Raw genomic sequence first — 16,197 nt, forward strand, 5'->3', positions numbered from 1 at the left:
ATTTTGAATTTTCAATGGATTCCATGATTCTATAAAAGATAATGATTCAACAACGTATACAAATAAAATCTAATCACACCAAAACCAATATTGAATTTACGTTATCAAGACAACATTAACAATCATGCTCACCTTAAAACTAAATCTTACCGGAATATTGACCGAAAAAAATCCTCAAGAACTCCTAGAACTTAGACAACATGTAACAGCCAAACACCAAACATACGTTCAAAGCGTAGAAGTGGGAGCAGAGTCTAACCTTGAAGTCTCCATGCATGATGAAGTAGGTGTCAGGCAGCCAGATATCCTCGTGGTGGTGGATGGCGTTCAGGAAGTCGTAGTGAGACTGGTTGGAGTAGCGCAGCCGAGGGTCGTACCATTGCTGCTGGAGAAGAAACTCCACTTCGTATTTCTGAAATTTAGAAAGTAAACACATTATGAAAATGAACTTGGACAAACTGAATTAAAGTTTTTATTTCAACCATGCTTGAGAATAAAATTTTAAGCAAGAATTCTTATAGTTAGTGGCATGTTTAAAGTCGAAGAGTTGGGGTCTTAGATAAAGGGTATAAACTTATGGGATAGGATTATACTCACAAGACTAGATTCATCTGGAGACGCTAGACTAAGTAGCAAGACGCTGACATTTACTGTAAGGACACCTGGAAACAAAATACTTGACAATAATTTAAACAGCTATAATTAAGACGTTTTGAAAGGATTCCATAAATTCATGCCCATATTATAATAGTTCTTAAACATTTAAGGGTGCTAGAAAGTGCGCAATTAATATAAGGATGTATATAGGTGTAAGACAATCATTTACAAATAATAAACAAAACAACATTGATAAAGTTGGTAAAAATAAAAAGTTTATTCAGTTCACGAAACCAGGAGATGGTGACCATTATTTTAATTTTATCTATACATCGCTTTTTCTTAATTTCGTAATGATAAGCAGACCAGATTCCCAGTAAAATTTTGACTTCAAAATAGTCATTAAAGTAATAATAAGGTTGTGTTTAATGTTCATGAAAAGAGAAAATCAGTATAACAAAAATATTACTAAATCAAATGCAAAAAGAAAGTATATTGTAGACGTGTGAAATAAATCAATATTTGAATTGAAATAGCTTTATGTATAAAGTATAATAAGAGTTACTGAAACTGATATTTTATACTTGACGCGATGTATATGTCGCAGGCAACTGGTTTAATATTCTGTTTGATTGAACCACTAGCCCGTTCATTGGATGGCGCTATTCAGTTGTATGACTAAAGGACAACTCGTCAAGTCGTTGATTGTAACGTTCGACGTCTTGACTGAACTTCATTCAGCGAAGTCGTTGAATAGCAACTTTGTAATGTCTGGTAAGGGTGAACATCACCAGACAAGAGTCAACAAAAAAACTATGTTACAAAGCTCTTATCTCACAAATTAAATAAACAATAACAATAAACGTACCTTCATATTGTTGTTCATAATTATTTAGTTTCGCCACTTTTTTTCTTTGAAACTATCCGCCCGCGGCGTAATAATAGGTAAATCCATGTTGTCACACTATTTTAACACAAATAACGCACTTTAAAGCTAATTTATTTGCAAAAAACTAACAATTTATCTATCTATCTATCTATCTATCTAATATAGGTGCTTTTTGTGTCAGCTGTTAGCTGTTAGACGCCATATTTGTTTTATTCACCACCTGACTGATTTTAAGTCAGCTAACTAGTTGGACGTTTTGTGACGCTTGTACAATCAACGTTCGGCCTAGTCATACAACTGAACAGCGCCATCCAATGAACGGGCTAGTGGTTCAATCAAACAGGAGATTAAACCAGTTGCCTGCGACATATATATATATTATTTACTCATCTTTATGTATTTATTGAAAAAGTGATTGAATTGAATAATGATAAAGCCTGTAACAATAGTGCAGAACAAGTATATATTCTCAAGCAAATCATATAAAAGACCTACGTACATAGATCTATACACAATACGCACGGAACCGCTAAACATTGAAATGATCGTGCAGCTCAACAGGAGGTGGGTTTCAAAACAAAAGAAAAATACACTACAAAAGTAAAAGTGTGGTTTCTCTTTTCAAAAACATTGAAACGCAACGCACCGCGGTTGTGCGAGCGCGGCCGCAGCGAGGACAGCCCCACTCGGTTCTGAGCTAGCGAGTCGTTCGGAGAAGTTAGACCACAACAGAAATCTGGATCTGCAATGTACACCACTAGTTTAGTTCTTTCGATAAAGATGGGGATGAAATGAAACAATGGAACAATGGATAGTGAAGGTAAGTAGTGAAGGGGTGAGAAAGGGGGGTGGGAGGTACTGACCGTCGACAGGAGGCAGCAGACGCTTGTCGTAGCGGGAGTTCTTCAGCAGGTTGTCCAGGATCTCCTTGTCCGACTTGCCTGCTGCGAAGCTGGAAAGTGGAAATATTTCTATTTTTATACATTGTATTTTAGGGATAGAGATTGAAGGGACAAAAACATGAATTAGAAAATGATTTGTTGGAATATTCAACTGAAGGTGCCCTACATACTGTCCTATTCATAATTAAATAAGTAGGATCTACCAACCTACATACAAACTCGTATATAATAATGCCGGTAGTAAATTCTTAGAAAAATAATCACTTCGTCATAATTATTATCAAGCCAATAATTTTCTAATGTTGCCTCTCTCATTACTACGTACTTTTGTTTAGCAACTTGGATTGCAACCTTTACTAAAGAGCTATGTCCATTTAATTGCTGTCAGATTAAATAAACCATGTGAACTCGGAATAGAAGGTCTATATTCTGGTATTGATTTTCGATTAGCCAACGTTGTAAATAGAAAGAGGGCATGACTCGGCCGAACTACTCCGCTGACGCGACAGAATGCATCGTGGTTGGGAAAGACGGATCTAAATAACGATTTCTGTTGCTGAAAGCCGGTAGGTACCTAGTTGTTATAGTTAGGCTGAATTTATAATATACCTATGTGCTATAATTTATCATCATCAGAAACACCCAGTATTCGCTGTAACACTGTTCTTATATTGTATTCTTTGAGGGGTCGTTAGTTGCTGCATCTGGCACACTTCAAGAGAATATTTTGTGCCTTCATGCACGTAATAAGCTAGGATATAGGATCCCTTCCTAAGGATATAATATTATCTCAACACGCTCTACAACTGCCGGTTGTCTCTAGATGCAAATTTAATAGTCAATGGGGTCTAGTTAGAGTCTGCCTCTAATGGAAGCCTCTGCTTGTCCCCTGAGTGTATTGAATCTATGTAAGTATGCCTGTTACAACCATCGACTACGTCGTCACTATATTTATTTATCGAATAAGTAATCGCTCTAGTTGGTGGTGACTCGTGAACGTTTCATTTATCCTTTCCTTTATAAAATGTCTTGTTAATTGTGATCAAATTAAATATATATTTATTACAAACATGCAGTTAAGCAGTTTCACTACACGAGTGCTCTAGAAGTGTCGCTAGTTGACGAACACCGACACAGTTTGCTAACGACGATGCTCGCTTGTTTGTAAACTTTTCATACTTAATTATAAATGAACTCGTATGTCTTTATAATTGTATGCATTTATTGCTTGTGATATGTTCCAAATGGTTGCAGGTAACAATTTGAATTATGATTATTATAACATACGCAAAATATGGTATTTTTGTAATTAACTACAACATTTATTAGTTTACCTGATACTTTTACAGATAAAATTTATCTTTTTACCTCGATAATATAAATCTAGATATCCAAAATATCACTATTAGTTTATCCAGTAAATAGGTTTGCGCTATCGAAAGCTGGACCGCAATAAATACTGACCCGCACACAGTCAGCAAAATAAGATAGTTGGGACTCACAGCGCAAACACTATCCCAACAATATTATTCTAATCGAGTGAAGAGTTTCACAAAGAAAACCTTATTAGTGTGGGTTGGCAATTAGTGAATTATACTAATTAGGTATTTTGAATCATCCAGGGTTTGTCACCGACATGGTAAGAAGAACATTTTGTGTTACAAATATTTAACAATAATTATGTTTACATTTTTGTGTATAAAAATTATTATATCGAATTAATATTCTTCAATTAAACTATAGGTTCTCAAACTGTTATTAAGGATGGATACTTCACTCTTTTGCAAACGGTACATACTGGATATTCAGATGTTACTCGGCAGGGTCACGAAGTCATTATATTTTATTGTATTTATAGCCCCAACGACACACATCGAAAACGATTGGTTATCCGCAGCATAAATTATATTATTTATAATAAGGAAAAATTACTCTAAAAGTATAACGTATCTGTTTTGTTATCCATAAAAAATAGGAGTGGTCAGATTTTGACTTTACAGCTTAAACAGCCTAAAAATTTAATCATTTTTCTGTAATCGTTTTATCTGAGTAAATGAGTATGCGTATCTAAAAAAAAATTGTATTACGACGGATGTGAAACATTTAGACCACCAATAAAGAGACATTTTATTTTTCTAGTCCTTTCGTGGGATTTCACAAAATCGAAGTGTTAAGAAGCACTTTGAATGAAACAGCACAGTAATTTCATACGGAATAATAAACAACGTTGCATTAATTTTTAAAACAGAAATTGAATATTAAGTATATTGAAGTATTATGATTCTTTGCATAGCTAACAAAGGGAAGTATCCATTTAAAATGTATGTAATCTGAGAGCCGAGCCAGCGTCAAACAATGTCAAAGTCCTTTGAATAAGTTATGTCTTAGATCAACTGCGAGTCATATTTTATTAAGTGGGTTCGTTTTCGTTAAGGCAATCTAGAGAGGAAATTGTATTGCAGACATAGAATTTAGAAAACGAAAATTGGTAACTTGATTTTTATGGAACATGGTGACTTAAACGCACTGGCATAAAGTTCAGTGTGTTAGTCACGAACATTTGTCGGATCTAGTTCGGTTCACCGGAGGAGTTTGTATGCGTTTTATTAGTTTCTATCGTTACCGATAATGGCGCTGATCAAGATTTCATAAGGCCCGGGTCTCCTATTTACTCCGTAGGTCGCGTCAAGTGTCACCGCCGTAGGCCGCGTCACAATGCTCATTATGTCTACGCGCCAACGTCGGCGTGTGAGGGAGACCGCATCAGTACATTTCTATAGTGAGCATCGTGACGCGGCCTACGGCGTGACGCTAGACGCGACCTACGGCGTAAATAGGAGACCCAGGCCTAAAACAACGGAGCGTCACCGCTTAGTCGACGCAGCGCTTACGCAACGCACTCACAAAGCGTGGCATTGCTCTAAGAATCATCACCTTCATAAACTAAGAGCTAATTTAATCTGTAACAAACACAGTCGTCTGACACATGGTAGGCTGGTATCAGTGTATAATTAGATCAGCTCCACCCCACAGCGCTCCAGCGGCCTTTGTGCGGCGCGTTACTTCCACTACGGTGCCCCCCCTGCCTCGTCACATGCACCTTTGTTATTGTATACCTGTACGTTGTAATATCTATCATATATTGTAGCTTACTTTATTTTGTTACCATGTTTATGTGATACATATTGTAACTCATGTTACATTAGGTGTGGCTGAATGAAGTTATCTACTTAAAATAGAATTAGTTTCGAGTAAATTCAATATTTTATGCACGTGTATTGAAATGTTTAGGTCACTGATAAAATCTTTAATAACTACAACATTGCGATAAGAGTGTTTGTGTGTCATAAATTAATGACATGTCTGTGGCTGCCCGTGGCTGCATTGGGCCCAACTAGATTTGAAAATGTTCGCTTTACTAACCAGAGGTCTCCAGCTAGATTACCAATGATGCGATAGTTTGGCCTGAGTGAGATTCAAACCCGCGACCACGTCTCATAGTTCAGAAGCAGGTTCGCTATCGCCTTAGCTACGATACCGTCTTATAACGGCAATGTTTCAGCCATTAAGTCTAAAGCATTTTGTCCACATTGTGTCTTATCTGGCGGGAACCAATTTGGCATTGTTTCTGCCGAGGCCGGTAAGAGCCTATTAGTATCGGAAGCCAAGACGCCGTCTGCCGAGCCAACTGAATAACTTGCTCGCTTCTCAACGTGCATTAGCTATAAATAGATAGTGCTTTGTCTTAGGTTTAGTTCTAGTTCTGTGATTCTATTCAATACTATTTTAACAATAGAACGCAGGAAGTGTGGTGTTTTTGGATTTGTTTGTACCAAAGTTGTTACAAAATGCGATAATATTTTATTTTTTTGACTTAATCTAAAACTACATACAAACTGGCATACATAAATATATGTATGCCAGGGGCTTCTTATAACCAAATTGTAGATAGAATTTTGTCAGGACAATACAGTGCAAACACTACATTAGTATTGTTAATTGGAAACAGCTTAGATGTGACAGAAAATGACTTAATAAGATGCTATGACGCCCTTTCTACCATGGAAATCAAGAAAACGATAATCTGTGCCTTTCCCTATTCCGCTTCACGGTCTCATAAGCAGAACACTCAGATACATGAGTTAAATATGTTGATATTTAACATGACATTTGGTCATAGGGAACAGATGATGTATTTCGATACAAATAAATTTATTCACAATTTTATTTTGACCAAGAGTAGGGGAAAAGGGGTAGTAACTGGCCACTTAAGCACCTTGGCCACTTTACGTGTGTGCTCCATCTTAATGCATGATCTGATTTAGGTGATTTATATATCTAATGATTCACTAGATCCTGTTGATTGTTTTTTTGATCAATTTAATAATCATTAAGAACTATTTATTTAAATATCTTTATTTAAATGAAAAGTATCACTTTTGTGTAGTAACTGGCCATAAATTTTAGTAACTGGCCCTCTTATTTTGCAGTAACTGGCCACCTAATATAATTAACTAAAATGAGAAGTTTTAACCTTATAACTACTGCAAACATTATAAAAAACCTATTACAATTAATGTGTTATGACGTAGTTAATGTGTTAATACTTAAAAATGAGAAATATCTAATATTTCTTAACAAATAAACAGTTCATAATCATCATCACGTCCCCACCTGCTGGGGCACGGGTTTCCTTCCAATGAAGGAAGGATTTTCTAACAAAATTTAATATAAAAACAAAAATACTTCTACAATTTAATACTCCTTCAATGTAATTAGTGTAACAACGTCACAATTCTCATATTATTATGACAAACAATAAGTTTATTATCTATAAATCATCACAAATCTTTATTAACAATCATATTGAATTATTTCAAGTTTATATTAAGTCAAATACATAAATCTTAGCTTCTTCTTGAACTAATTTTAAGATTGTATGAAATACAACTTGCTACATACAACGCACGGACACTGAGAGAGGACGAGAAGATGGTGTAACACGAGGTAAGGCTGGGAAAAAAAATAAGGACATCTTAGGGCTATTGGAGAGTGGTGGTAGCTCAGTCGGGTAAGCGCCCGCTTCTCACGCCAGAGATGCGGGTTTGAATCCCGGTGCTGACATGTACCAATTAGTTATTTTAACTTAAGTACAATGTATACCATCACTCTTACGGTGAAGGAAAACATCGTGAGGAAACCTGCATGTCTAGATTTTGCACATCTAGATATGTGAACCCACCAACCCGCAGTGGAATGCCAGCATGGTGGGAAATGGTCCAAGCTTAGAAAGACAGTTTAGACCTTGGGGTTATGCGCAAAGGTTCCATTCGAGAGAGCCAGGTGCTGGCACTGACACAGAATATAATAGAATAGGGCTATCGGAAATCCTTAGAGAGGGACACGATGACCCTGAAGTCTGGCCACATGCTCTACCATCGGGAGGGTAACCAACTGTCCCAAGGTGGCGTAGGATTTCGGAGAGGGCAAATTCTTGTTGACTTCCTCGAATGAGACAGACTAGAATGGGCTCTACTTGATGAATTCTTTCTATGAGAAACATCCCCGGAGGAAGTGAACATGGTCAAGCCCCGATGGTGTAGGACGAAAAATTAAATCGACTTCATTATGACTGACAAGCGGCACATATCCAGAGATGCCTCAGTGATTTATATGATTTATACATTTTAAACTAGGAGTGATCACCGACTTCTTGGAGGCACTCTGAATATCAACTTCAAGCTGGAGAGAAGACTCATGAAGCAGGCCCTTCGTCCCACGCTGCACCAAATTGAAGTTGGCATGGCAACACCAGCTTCCAAAGAGAACAACAGAGCCGATTCGAATCGCTGCTAACCACTACGGATATTGACGAGGATACAGTCCAAATAGTGAAGGCTGTTTGTGGGCTGGGCCACCATTATCTTGAAGAGATTTTGGCATATATCCTGAAACATAAAATAGTTCTCAGTAACTGGCCATGTAGTAACTGGCCACTAGAATACCTATGCCAGTTACTACTAAATATTGAACGATTTTTACAAAATTTTTACCACAGAAAATGCTATTTAAAACCAAGGTAATAAGCTGTATTTTAAGTTAATTTACTTGCAAGTAGCAAATTGGGGTAACTGGCATAGGGGGGCCAGTTACTAAAAATACTATAAAACTGGAACCAGTAACTGGCCAAGTCGAAAAATGCAATAAAAAATCAAATTAAGGATTAAATCAGTACAAATTATAATAGCTTACCTCAAAATCTATCGTTGTCACTATTTAAAGTCACTCACAGAAGCTGGGGACAAAAAATATCGCCTCTCGAAATAATGTCTTCGCTTAACGTTTTCTTAGCGCACAACCATTTTAACAGACGCACTGTCGCCGACTGTCAGAAAATTGCGTGTATTTTGAAGACCAATCCTTCAAGCGGAATGAGTGTGAACTAAAATGAACGAGAACTTACTAGTGGTTAGTGTCAAGCTGTAACAGATGGCGTGCTGTCATCGTATTTCTTATTTTAGGCGAATAAAAAGCCATGTGGCCAGTTATTGGGGGTGGCCAATTTCACCACTGTTTACCCTACATTATTTGTACCTAAGTTTTATAAGCGACAGATAGCTAAATTGTTAGCTTACAATATTTATGACCCTGTTATAAGTAGTATAACAGAAGTAGGACCAACTGATACGATAGTTAGTAGTAATACTAATGTAAATTTAAACTGCCATGCACGACAAGAGGTGAGCAACTGAGAGTTGTACACCAGAATATTCAGGGGCTTTCTCGCAAACTTCTAATGCTAGAGTTATTTTTAGAACAATACGACATAGACATAATTTGTATTACTGAGCATCACCTTAAAAATGATGACATGAATTTTAATGTAAAAAATTACAATGTTATTAGCTCATTTAATAGGAAATCGTTAGACAAAGGAGGATCATTAATATTTGTAAAGAAAAATTTAAAATGTAAGGATAGGAAAGATATTGTAAAATTATCGGTCGAAAGAATAGCTGAACTAGCTTGTGTTGAGATGGACGAGTATATAATTTTAAGCGTGTACAGGCCCCCCTCTTCTGACTATAAAGTATTTGAGAAAGTGATGGAGGAGAGTCTTACCATCTTATCTAAGAGCTCAAAACAAGTGGTCGTGGTGGAAAATTTTAATATTGATTTATTAGTTGAGACTTCTATGAAATGTTGTATAATTAATTTGTTCAAGTCATATAATTTAAGTAATGTCTTCCTGGAACCTACCAGAATTACTCCCACCTCAGCCACTTGTATTGACAATATTTACTGTAATTGTGATTTTACTAATCATTCTGTAATCAATTGTTTACCATCCGACCACAGTGGGCAAATTATTACGTTTCCTTGTACTTTTGAACGTAAGTCAGCCACTTTCAAGTTCAGACCAGTAACATCATACAGAATTGATAAGTTTAAATCTCGATTGAACAGTAAACTTGGCTACTGTAGAAGCTCTGAAAGAAATCCCAATGATGCCTTTAAGGAAATATTTCAAGGTTTGTCTCAAGAATTTGAAAACGTGTTCACTAAGAAAGAAGTAGATGTTAATTGTAAACTAAGTCTTAATGACTGGGCAACATCGGGAATTTATAAGAGCAGACGTAAATTATATGATCTCTATGAACAGCGTACATTTACTCATGACGATAACTTTCGAGATTATGTAAAGAAATATACAAAGATATTCAAAGCCGTTTGCCACCAAGCTAAATCAGATTATATAAATAGAAAGATTAAAAACTCTAATAACAAGATTAAAACCGTATGGAATATCATTAATACTGAAACCGGGAAGAATAAACCACGTGATTTAAATTTTGAACTTAAAATTAATGATAAAATTGTTTCATCTAGTGAAGAAGTGGCTTCCGTCTTTGAAGATTTTTTCCGTAGTATACCCATAGCTACAACTGAGAACCTTGACTCATCTTGCGCTGAAGCTGAACGTTTGCTAAGAGGGAATGCACCGCCTTGCGATCTCGACTTTCAATTTCATGGTATAAATACACAGACCATAATTACCACTTATAAAGAATTAAATTTAAAAATGACAGAAGATTTATGGGGCATGTCCGTTAAAGTTATTAGTCATGTTATTGATATCCTAGCACCCCACCTGGCTAATCTTTTTAACAGATGCATTGAGGTCGGTGTATTCCCCGATTTGATGAAACTTAGTAAACTAATACCGCTTTTTAAATCTGGTGAGAAAAATGATCCCAATAATTTTAGGCCTGTATCAGTTTTGCCAGTACTGAGTAAAATATTTGAAAAAAATATGCTGCATCAAATGCTTTCGCACTTTAGTATTCACGGCCTTCTCCATAACCAACAGTTCGGTTTCACCAAAGGTCGATCTACAACTGACGCTGGTGTCGCGTTGGTCAAACACATATTTAGTGCTTGGGAGGAACGTCTTGATGCTGTGGGTGTATTTTGCGATCTATCGAAAGCATTTGATTGTGTGGATCATGCCACTCTACTTATGAAACTTAAATATTATGGGCTAACTGGCAAAGCTCTTACATTATTGGAATCATACTTGAGCAACAGAACTCAACTAGTTGACATAAATGGAGTGCGTTCGGCTGGCTGTCCTGTCAGTATGGGTGTTCCCCAAGGCTCGATTTTAGGACCATTCTTGTTTCTTGTATATGTTAACGATTTAGCGTTTTTGGTAGATAAATTATGTGAGATAGTACTGTTTGCTGATGATACTTCACTTATATTTAAGTTGAAGCGACAAGAAGTCAATTTTGACTATGCAAACAGTACTCTTTCCATAGTTGCTAATTGGTTCACTGTAAATAATTTAGCTCTAACTCCAAGAAAACAAAATGTATTAAATTCACTTTGCCTAATGTAAGACAAGTAGAGACATATTTGACGTTGAATAACGATAAGCTAGAGTTAGTAAATGAAACGGTATTCCTGGGTATTACAATTGACTCAAAGTTGCAATGGGGACCCCATATTGAGAGGATAGCCGGTAGATTGAGTTCTGCAGCTTATGCGGTTAGAACCATTAGACAGTTAACAGATGTAGATACAGCCAGGCTTGTGTATTTTAGTTATATTCATAGTGTTATGTCTTACGGAATTCTATTGTGGGGACGAGCGGCTGACATTAATCAAATCTTTGTTCTGCAAAAACGAGCAATTCGAGCCATATATGTATTAGGGTCTAGAATTTCATTAAGAGATACGTTTAAGGAAATAGGTATACTAACTGTTCCATGCCAATATATCTATGAAAATATTATGTATGTTCGTAAAAACTTAAATTCATTTAGTAAAGTAGGAGCCACTCACGGTATTGAGACCAGAAACAAAAATAAGTTGCTTTTCCCCACACTCAGACTTTCGAAAACAAACACATCATTCATGGGGAACTGTATACGTTTTTATAATAAATTATCAAATGAAGCAATAAACCTTACTGAGCAAAAATTTAAGAATTATGTTAAAGCTACATTATGTAGTAAAGCTTACTATAGTCTCTCTCTCAGCCTTCTGTAGTCCACTGTTGGACATAGGCCTCTCCTAACGATCGCCACCCCAAACGGTCACCCGCCATCTGCATCCAGCGGCTTCCCGCTACCTTCCGCAGATCATCAGACCAACGGGTTGGGGGGCGACCGACACGCCGTTTGCCGACACGGGGTCTCCACTCCAGAACCTTTCTACTCCAGCGGTCGTCGGCTCTGCGGGCTACGTGGCCAGCCCATTGCCACTTCAGCGTGCTAATCCTTTTGGCTATGTCGGTAACTTTAGTTCTCCTGCGGATTTCTTCATTACGAATCCTATCTCGCAGGGACACGCCTAACATAGCCCTTTCCATAGCACGCTGAGCAACTCTGAGCTTGTGGATAAGCCCTTTGGTGAAGCACCACGTCTCGGCTCCGTAAGTCATCACTGGCAACACGCACTGATTGAAAACGTTTGTTTTCAGACACTGAGGTATGTTTTCAGTGAAGATGTGTCGTAATTTCCCGAACGCTGCCCATCCGAGTTGGATTCTACGAGCTACCTCTTTATCGAAGTTGGATTTACCTAATCGGATCACTTGTCCTAGGTAGGGATACTGATCGACAACTTCGATGGTGACACCTCCTACAGTTACGGGCGATGATGAAACATGTTCGTTCGACATGACCTTTGTCTTGTCCATGTTCATTTTCAGCCCAACTTGTTTAGAGGCATCATTGAGGTCTGTGAGCATTTCGCCTAACTCCTCCAGCGTTTCCGCCATAATAACTATGTCATCAGCAAATCGTAGATGAGAGATATATTCGCCATTGACGTTAATGCCCAGTCTTTTCCACTCTACAAGCTTAAAAACATCTTCCAGTGCACAGGTGAACAGTTTCGGAGAAATAACATCTCCCTGTCTCACGCCCCTTTGCAACTGGATCGGTTTTGTGCTATGTTCGTGTAATCGAACTGACATTGTGGCAGCATTGTACATACATCTCAACACCTCGATATAGCGATAGTCTATATGGCACCGCTGAAGGGATTGAAGCACTATAGTTTTAACTGTAATTACTATAGTATAAATGATTATTTAAACGACAAAAACGCGTGGTCTTGTCCACCTCAGCTAAGGCTATTGAAAAAATGAAATGGATATAGGTACTTAAGTAAAATTGTAGGTACTAGATATAAGTAAAAATTGTAATAGATTATAAGGAAAAAGTTGAAAAGATGCTCGAGGAGTTTCTTTCGCCATTTCTTTCCTTCTCAATGACGGGGCCTTTGTGAAATGGTGGTAGATGACTATCGACAAATAATTGTAAAATTTTACGTCGATTAAACCATTTGAATTTGAATTTGAATTTGAATTTACATCTAAGAAAAGTATCGGTCACAAACACTACCCAAAGATGAGGTATACCCATGGAAGTAATAATACAACAGGAATGCGCACTCACCAAAATGATGCAAACAAAAATAGACCTAACGAATTCACCTTAAGATTTATATTTGAAGTGAAAGAGGCCGCGAGCCGATAGAGAGGGTTACCACAGAGCCCTTCCTCTCTTTCTAACAATTGCCAGGATTTAGTTGTGTAAACTTTAGTAGATTTTGTACGAAGAGAGCTATGCAAAAAAATATTAAATTAACTCATAGACTACTGTATATCATATCATTTTCAAAAACAAATTTATAATAAATCATTATAAACATGTAATTTTAATGAAATATTTGGTATTTGTATCAATAATAATTTCATAAAAAATATTGGCAGTTTTTCTAAATACTTTACGACAAGACCGAAGTTGTCAAGATGACGGATGACGTTTATACTGTTGTGAGAGACGTTATGGTTAGGGTGACCATTCATTCGTACTTTTGAATCACTTTCCATTAATTAGGACCTGTTTCATTCAACTTTTTGTTTTATTTTATACCTAAGTATCATTAGGTATTATTGTGGCTGTTATCTTATAAGGCTGGTAAAGAGTTATGAGCTGTTGATTTTTTTGGTGATAGATATGAGTATTATAAGATAATTTATCAAGCTTAAAACCGGCGGAAGCACTTAGGTTGAGATATTTATTTTGAAATCTTATGATTTTCATCAACTAGACTATGTAAACGGAACACCCAGAGTAAACACGTTTTAGGTACATAGTTGCGTTTAATGTTAATCTGTTTTGACACTTTCTTGTCAACACTACACCCAACTTAATTTTATTTACTTAAAATTATATTTTCCCAAATTTCAGCTTTCCTTCCAATGAAGAAGCATAGCAAAGGTGGTTCCAAGTAATTCCCACAAATTTTCACAATGTCAACACAATGTTTACTCAATTGTCATATCACCAAAATACATTCGTACCTACATTGCAATCGAATTATTCGAATAATAGGTGACTTTGAGACCATCGACACCTATTCGCGACATGATAGATTAGAAGTGATGTCTCATGAATTACCTAAAATTATGGTCACCAAAAATAGAAAGAGATGGAGGGCTCCGTGCTGACTATCTCTATCGGCTCGTTTTTTTGGTGCAGTGCGCATTCCTGTTGTATTATTACTTCCATGGGTATACCTATATAAGGTACAGTTGATACGTCACTCCATGCTATACGCCATGCGTCGAAAACCTACGGAGGTCATCCTACCATATCCGCCATAGTCTGGCTACGGCTCAAGTCTGGCAATTATATCGACCCGGAAATCCCTTCCTATTTCAATTTGTCTTTACAGTGTGCCACTGCACACTGTAAAGGTGGGTACTGACCAACGTTACGGACTGTAATGTTACATTCCCAGCGAGCATGTTACGCAACGCTGTGTTCTAAGCGGCTCGTCGCTCGCTGGTTTCCCCGTAACACTGCGTACTGACTGCACGAATGCTCGCTGTGTAACTATGTTACATTACACCTCGTAACGTTGGTCAGTACCTCAAGACAAGTACCTATAGAAGAGAGAAAGAGAGGCATAGCTTACATGTCGGAAGTGAGAGCGGAGACGGAGACACAGCCCAGCATGAGGAGGGGCAGGGCGCGCGCCGCCGCCGTCGACCAACCCATATTAGGACATCTGCAAGCAACACACAGTACACATTATTATCCTATTAGCTAATTTTAGCTGTTCTCGCGAGCTTCGCTTCGCCATAAAAAGTTTACACGTGGGAATTCCGCGATAAAAAGTAGCGTAAAGTAAAGTAGCATATCTTAATCCAGGTTGTCAGCTAACTCTATACCAATTTTCATTAAAAATGGTTAAGCCGTTTAGACGTGAAGAAGTAACAAACATACACACAAATACGCACAAACTTTCGCCTTTATAATATTAGTATGATAGTATTTGGATAGGATTAGCTAATATTATAAAGGCGCGATTTCATTGATGTTTGTTACTCTTTGACTAACTACACAATATATATTTTTTTATACTGAAATGTCAACCAGAAAGTAATTGGACGGGGAAAAGCTAGTAATTATTGTAAGGTAATGGGGTCCGGTTCGGTCCGGTAAGCAACTCTCATGCTGAAGTGGCAGTATAAAACGGCCATACCTCTATAATCTCAACATGCAGAAAAACCGATGACCGGTTCCGAAACGAGTTTTCATTTATCATAATGAGTTACGTCCCTTACACATTTTACATAATATCAATATTGTAAGCTCTGTCTGTGATATACCTACCTACGAACAGCCTGCTCCATATTATTTGCACTTAGTTATTCATTTTTAATAAAACTATTATAAAACATTTATTCCCACTGATTTAACATACACCAGTGTATAATTTAATTTAGCCTTGCTAGTTGATTTATGTTAATTTTATGCCATCCTCGCACGGAACATTTGTTTCTCCATATAATAAGTTCATAGGGTAACTTGTTTTCATAAAATTTACAAAATAGCATTTGAAATGGGTCATTGTGTGATATAGCCTTGGAGAGTGTAAGATAAGTAAGTATTTATCCTACAGACTTTCAAGTAAAATATTTGTTACAGAAATTTCAGCATTTTGATTATTGTAGAGTTATGAATAAAATGTTGGTGGCCTGTGCTCACTTGCATGATGCAAGGGCAGCATAAATTTCATTTTTTTGCTCGAAACAAAACACATGACCTGGTTTAGAGGCTCTGACGTCAATAAAGCACGCTAAATACGTATAAAAATTGCATAAAATAACGTTTATTGAAGGAAATTTAAATAATTGCTCATCCTGTTAATTATGGCTGCGGCTGAGTTTTTGGATAAAGCGTATCGATGCATAATGAGTCTTCAACGAACGCGGCTTGCAGT

The 16,197-nt window shown here is 37.1% G+C and overlaps 1 protein-coding gene across 27 annotated transcripts in view; it reads right to left on the reverse strand.

Annotated features, from left to right (window-relative positions):
* Window positions 1-16,197, reverse strand: part of LOC105384426 (glutamate-gated chloride channel) — a 91,235-nt gene that overhangs the window by 8,898 nt on the left and 66,140 nt on the right. For 14 of the 27 annotated variants that reach the window (XM_038113981.2, XM_048622947.1, XM_038114042.2 and 11 more), the window contains exons 4-8: window positions 14,887-14,979; window positions 2,350-2,438; window positions 2,133-2,228; window positions 598-662; window positions 260-412 (exon numbers count right to left, since the gene is read on the reverse strand). In XM_038113981.2, the coding sequence (XP_037969909.1) occupies window positions 260-412; window positions 598-662; window positions 2,133-2,228; window positions 2,350-2,438; window positions 14,887-14,969 (486 nt within the window). In that variant the 5' untranslated portion in view covers window positions 14,970-14,979. The remainder of the gene's footprint in view (window positions 1-259; window positions 413-597; window positions 663-2,132; window positions 2,229-2,349; window positions 2,439-14,886; window positions 14,980-16,197) is intronic. The other 13 variants (XM_038115196.2, XM_038115341.2, XM_038115256.2 and 10 more) reach the window with 1 other exon arrangement.

Source organism: Plutella xylostella, chromosome 9 (assembly GCF_932276165.1).
Source record: "Plutella xylostella chromosome 9, ilPluXylo3.1, whole genome shotgun sequence".
Classification (NCBI taxonomy): Eukaryota; Metazoa; Arthropoda; class Insecta; order Lepidoptera; family Plutellidae; genus Plutella; species Plutella xylostella.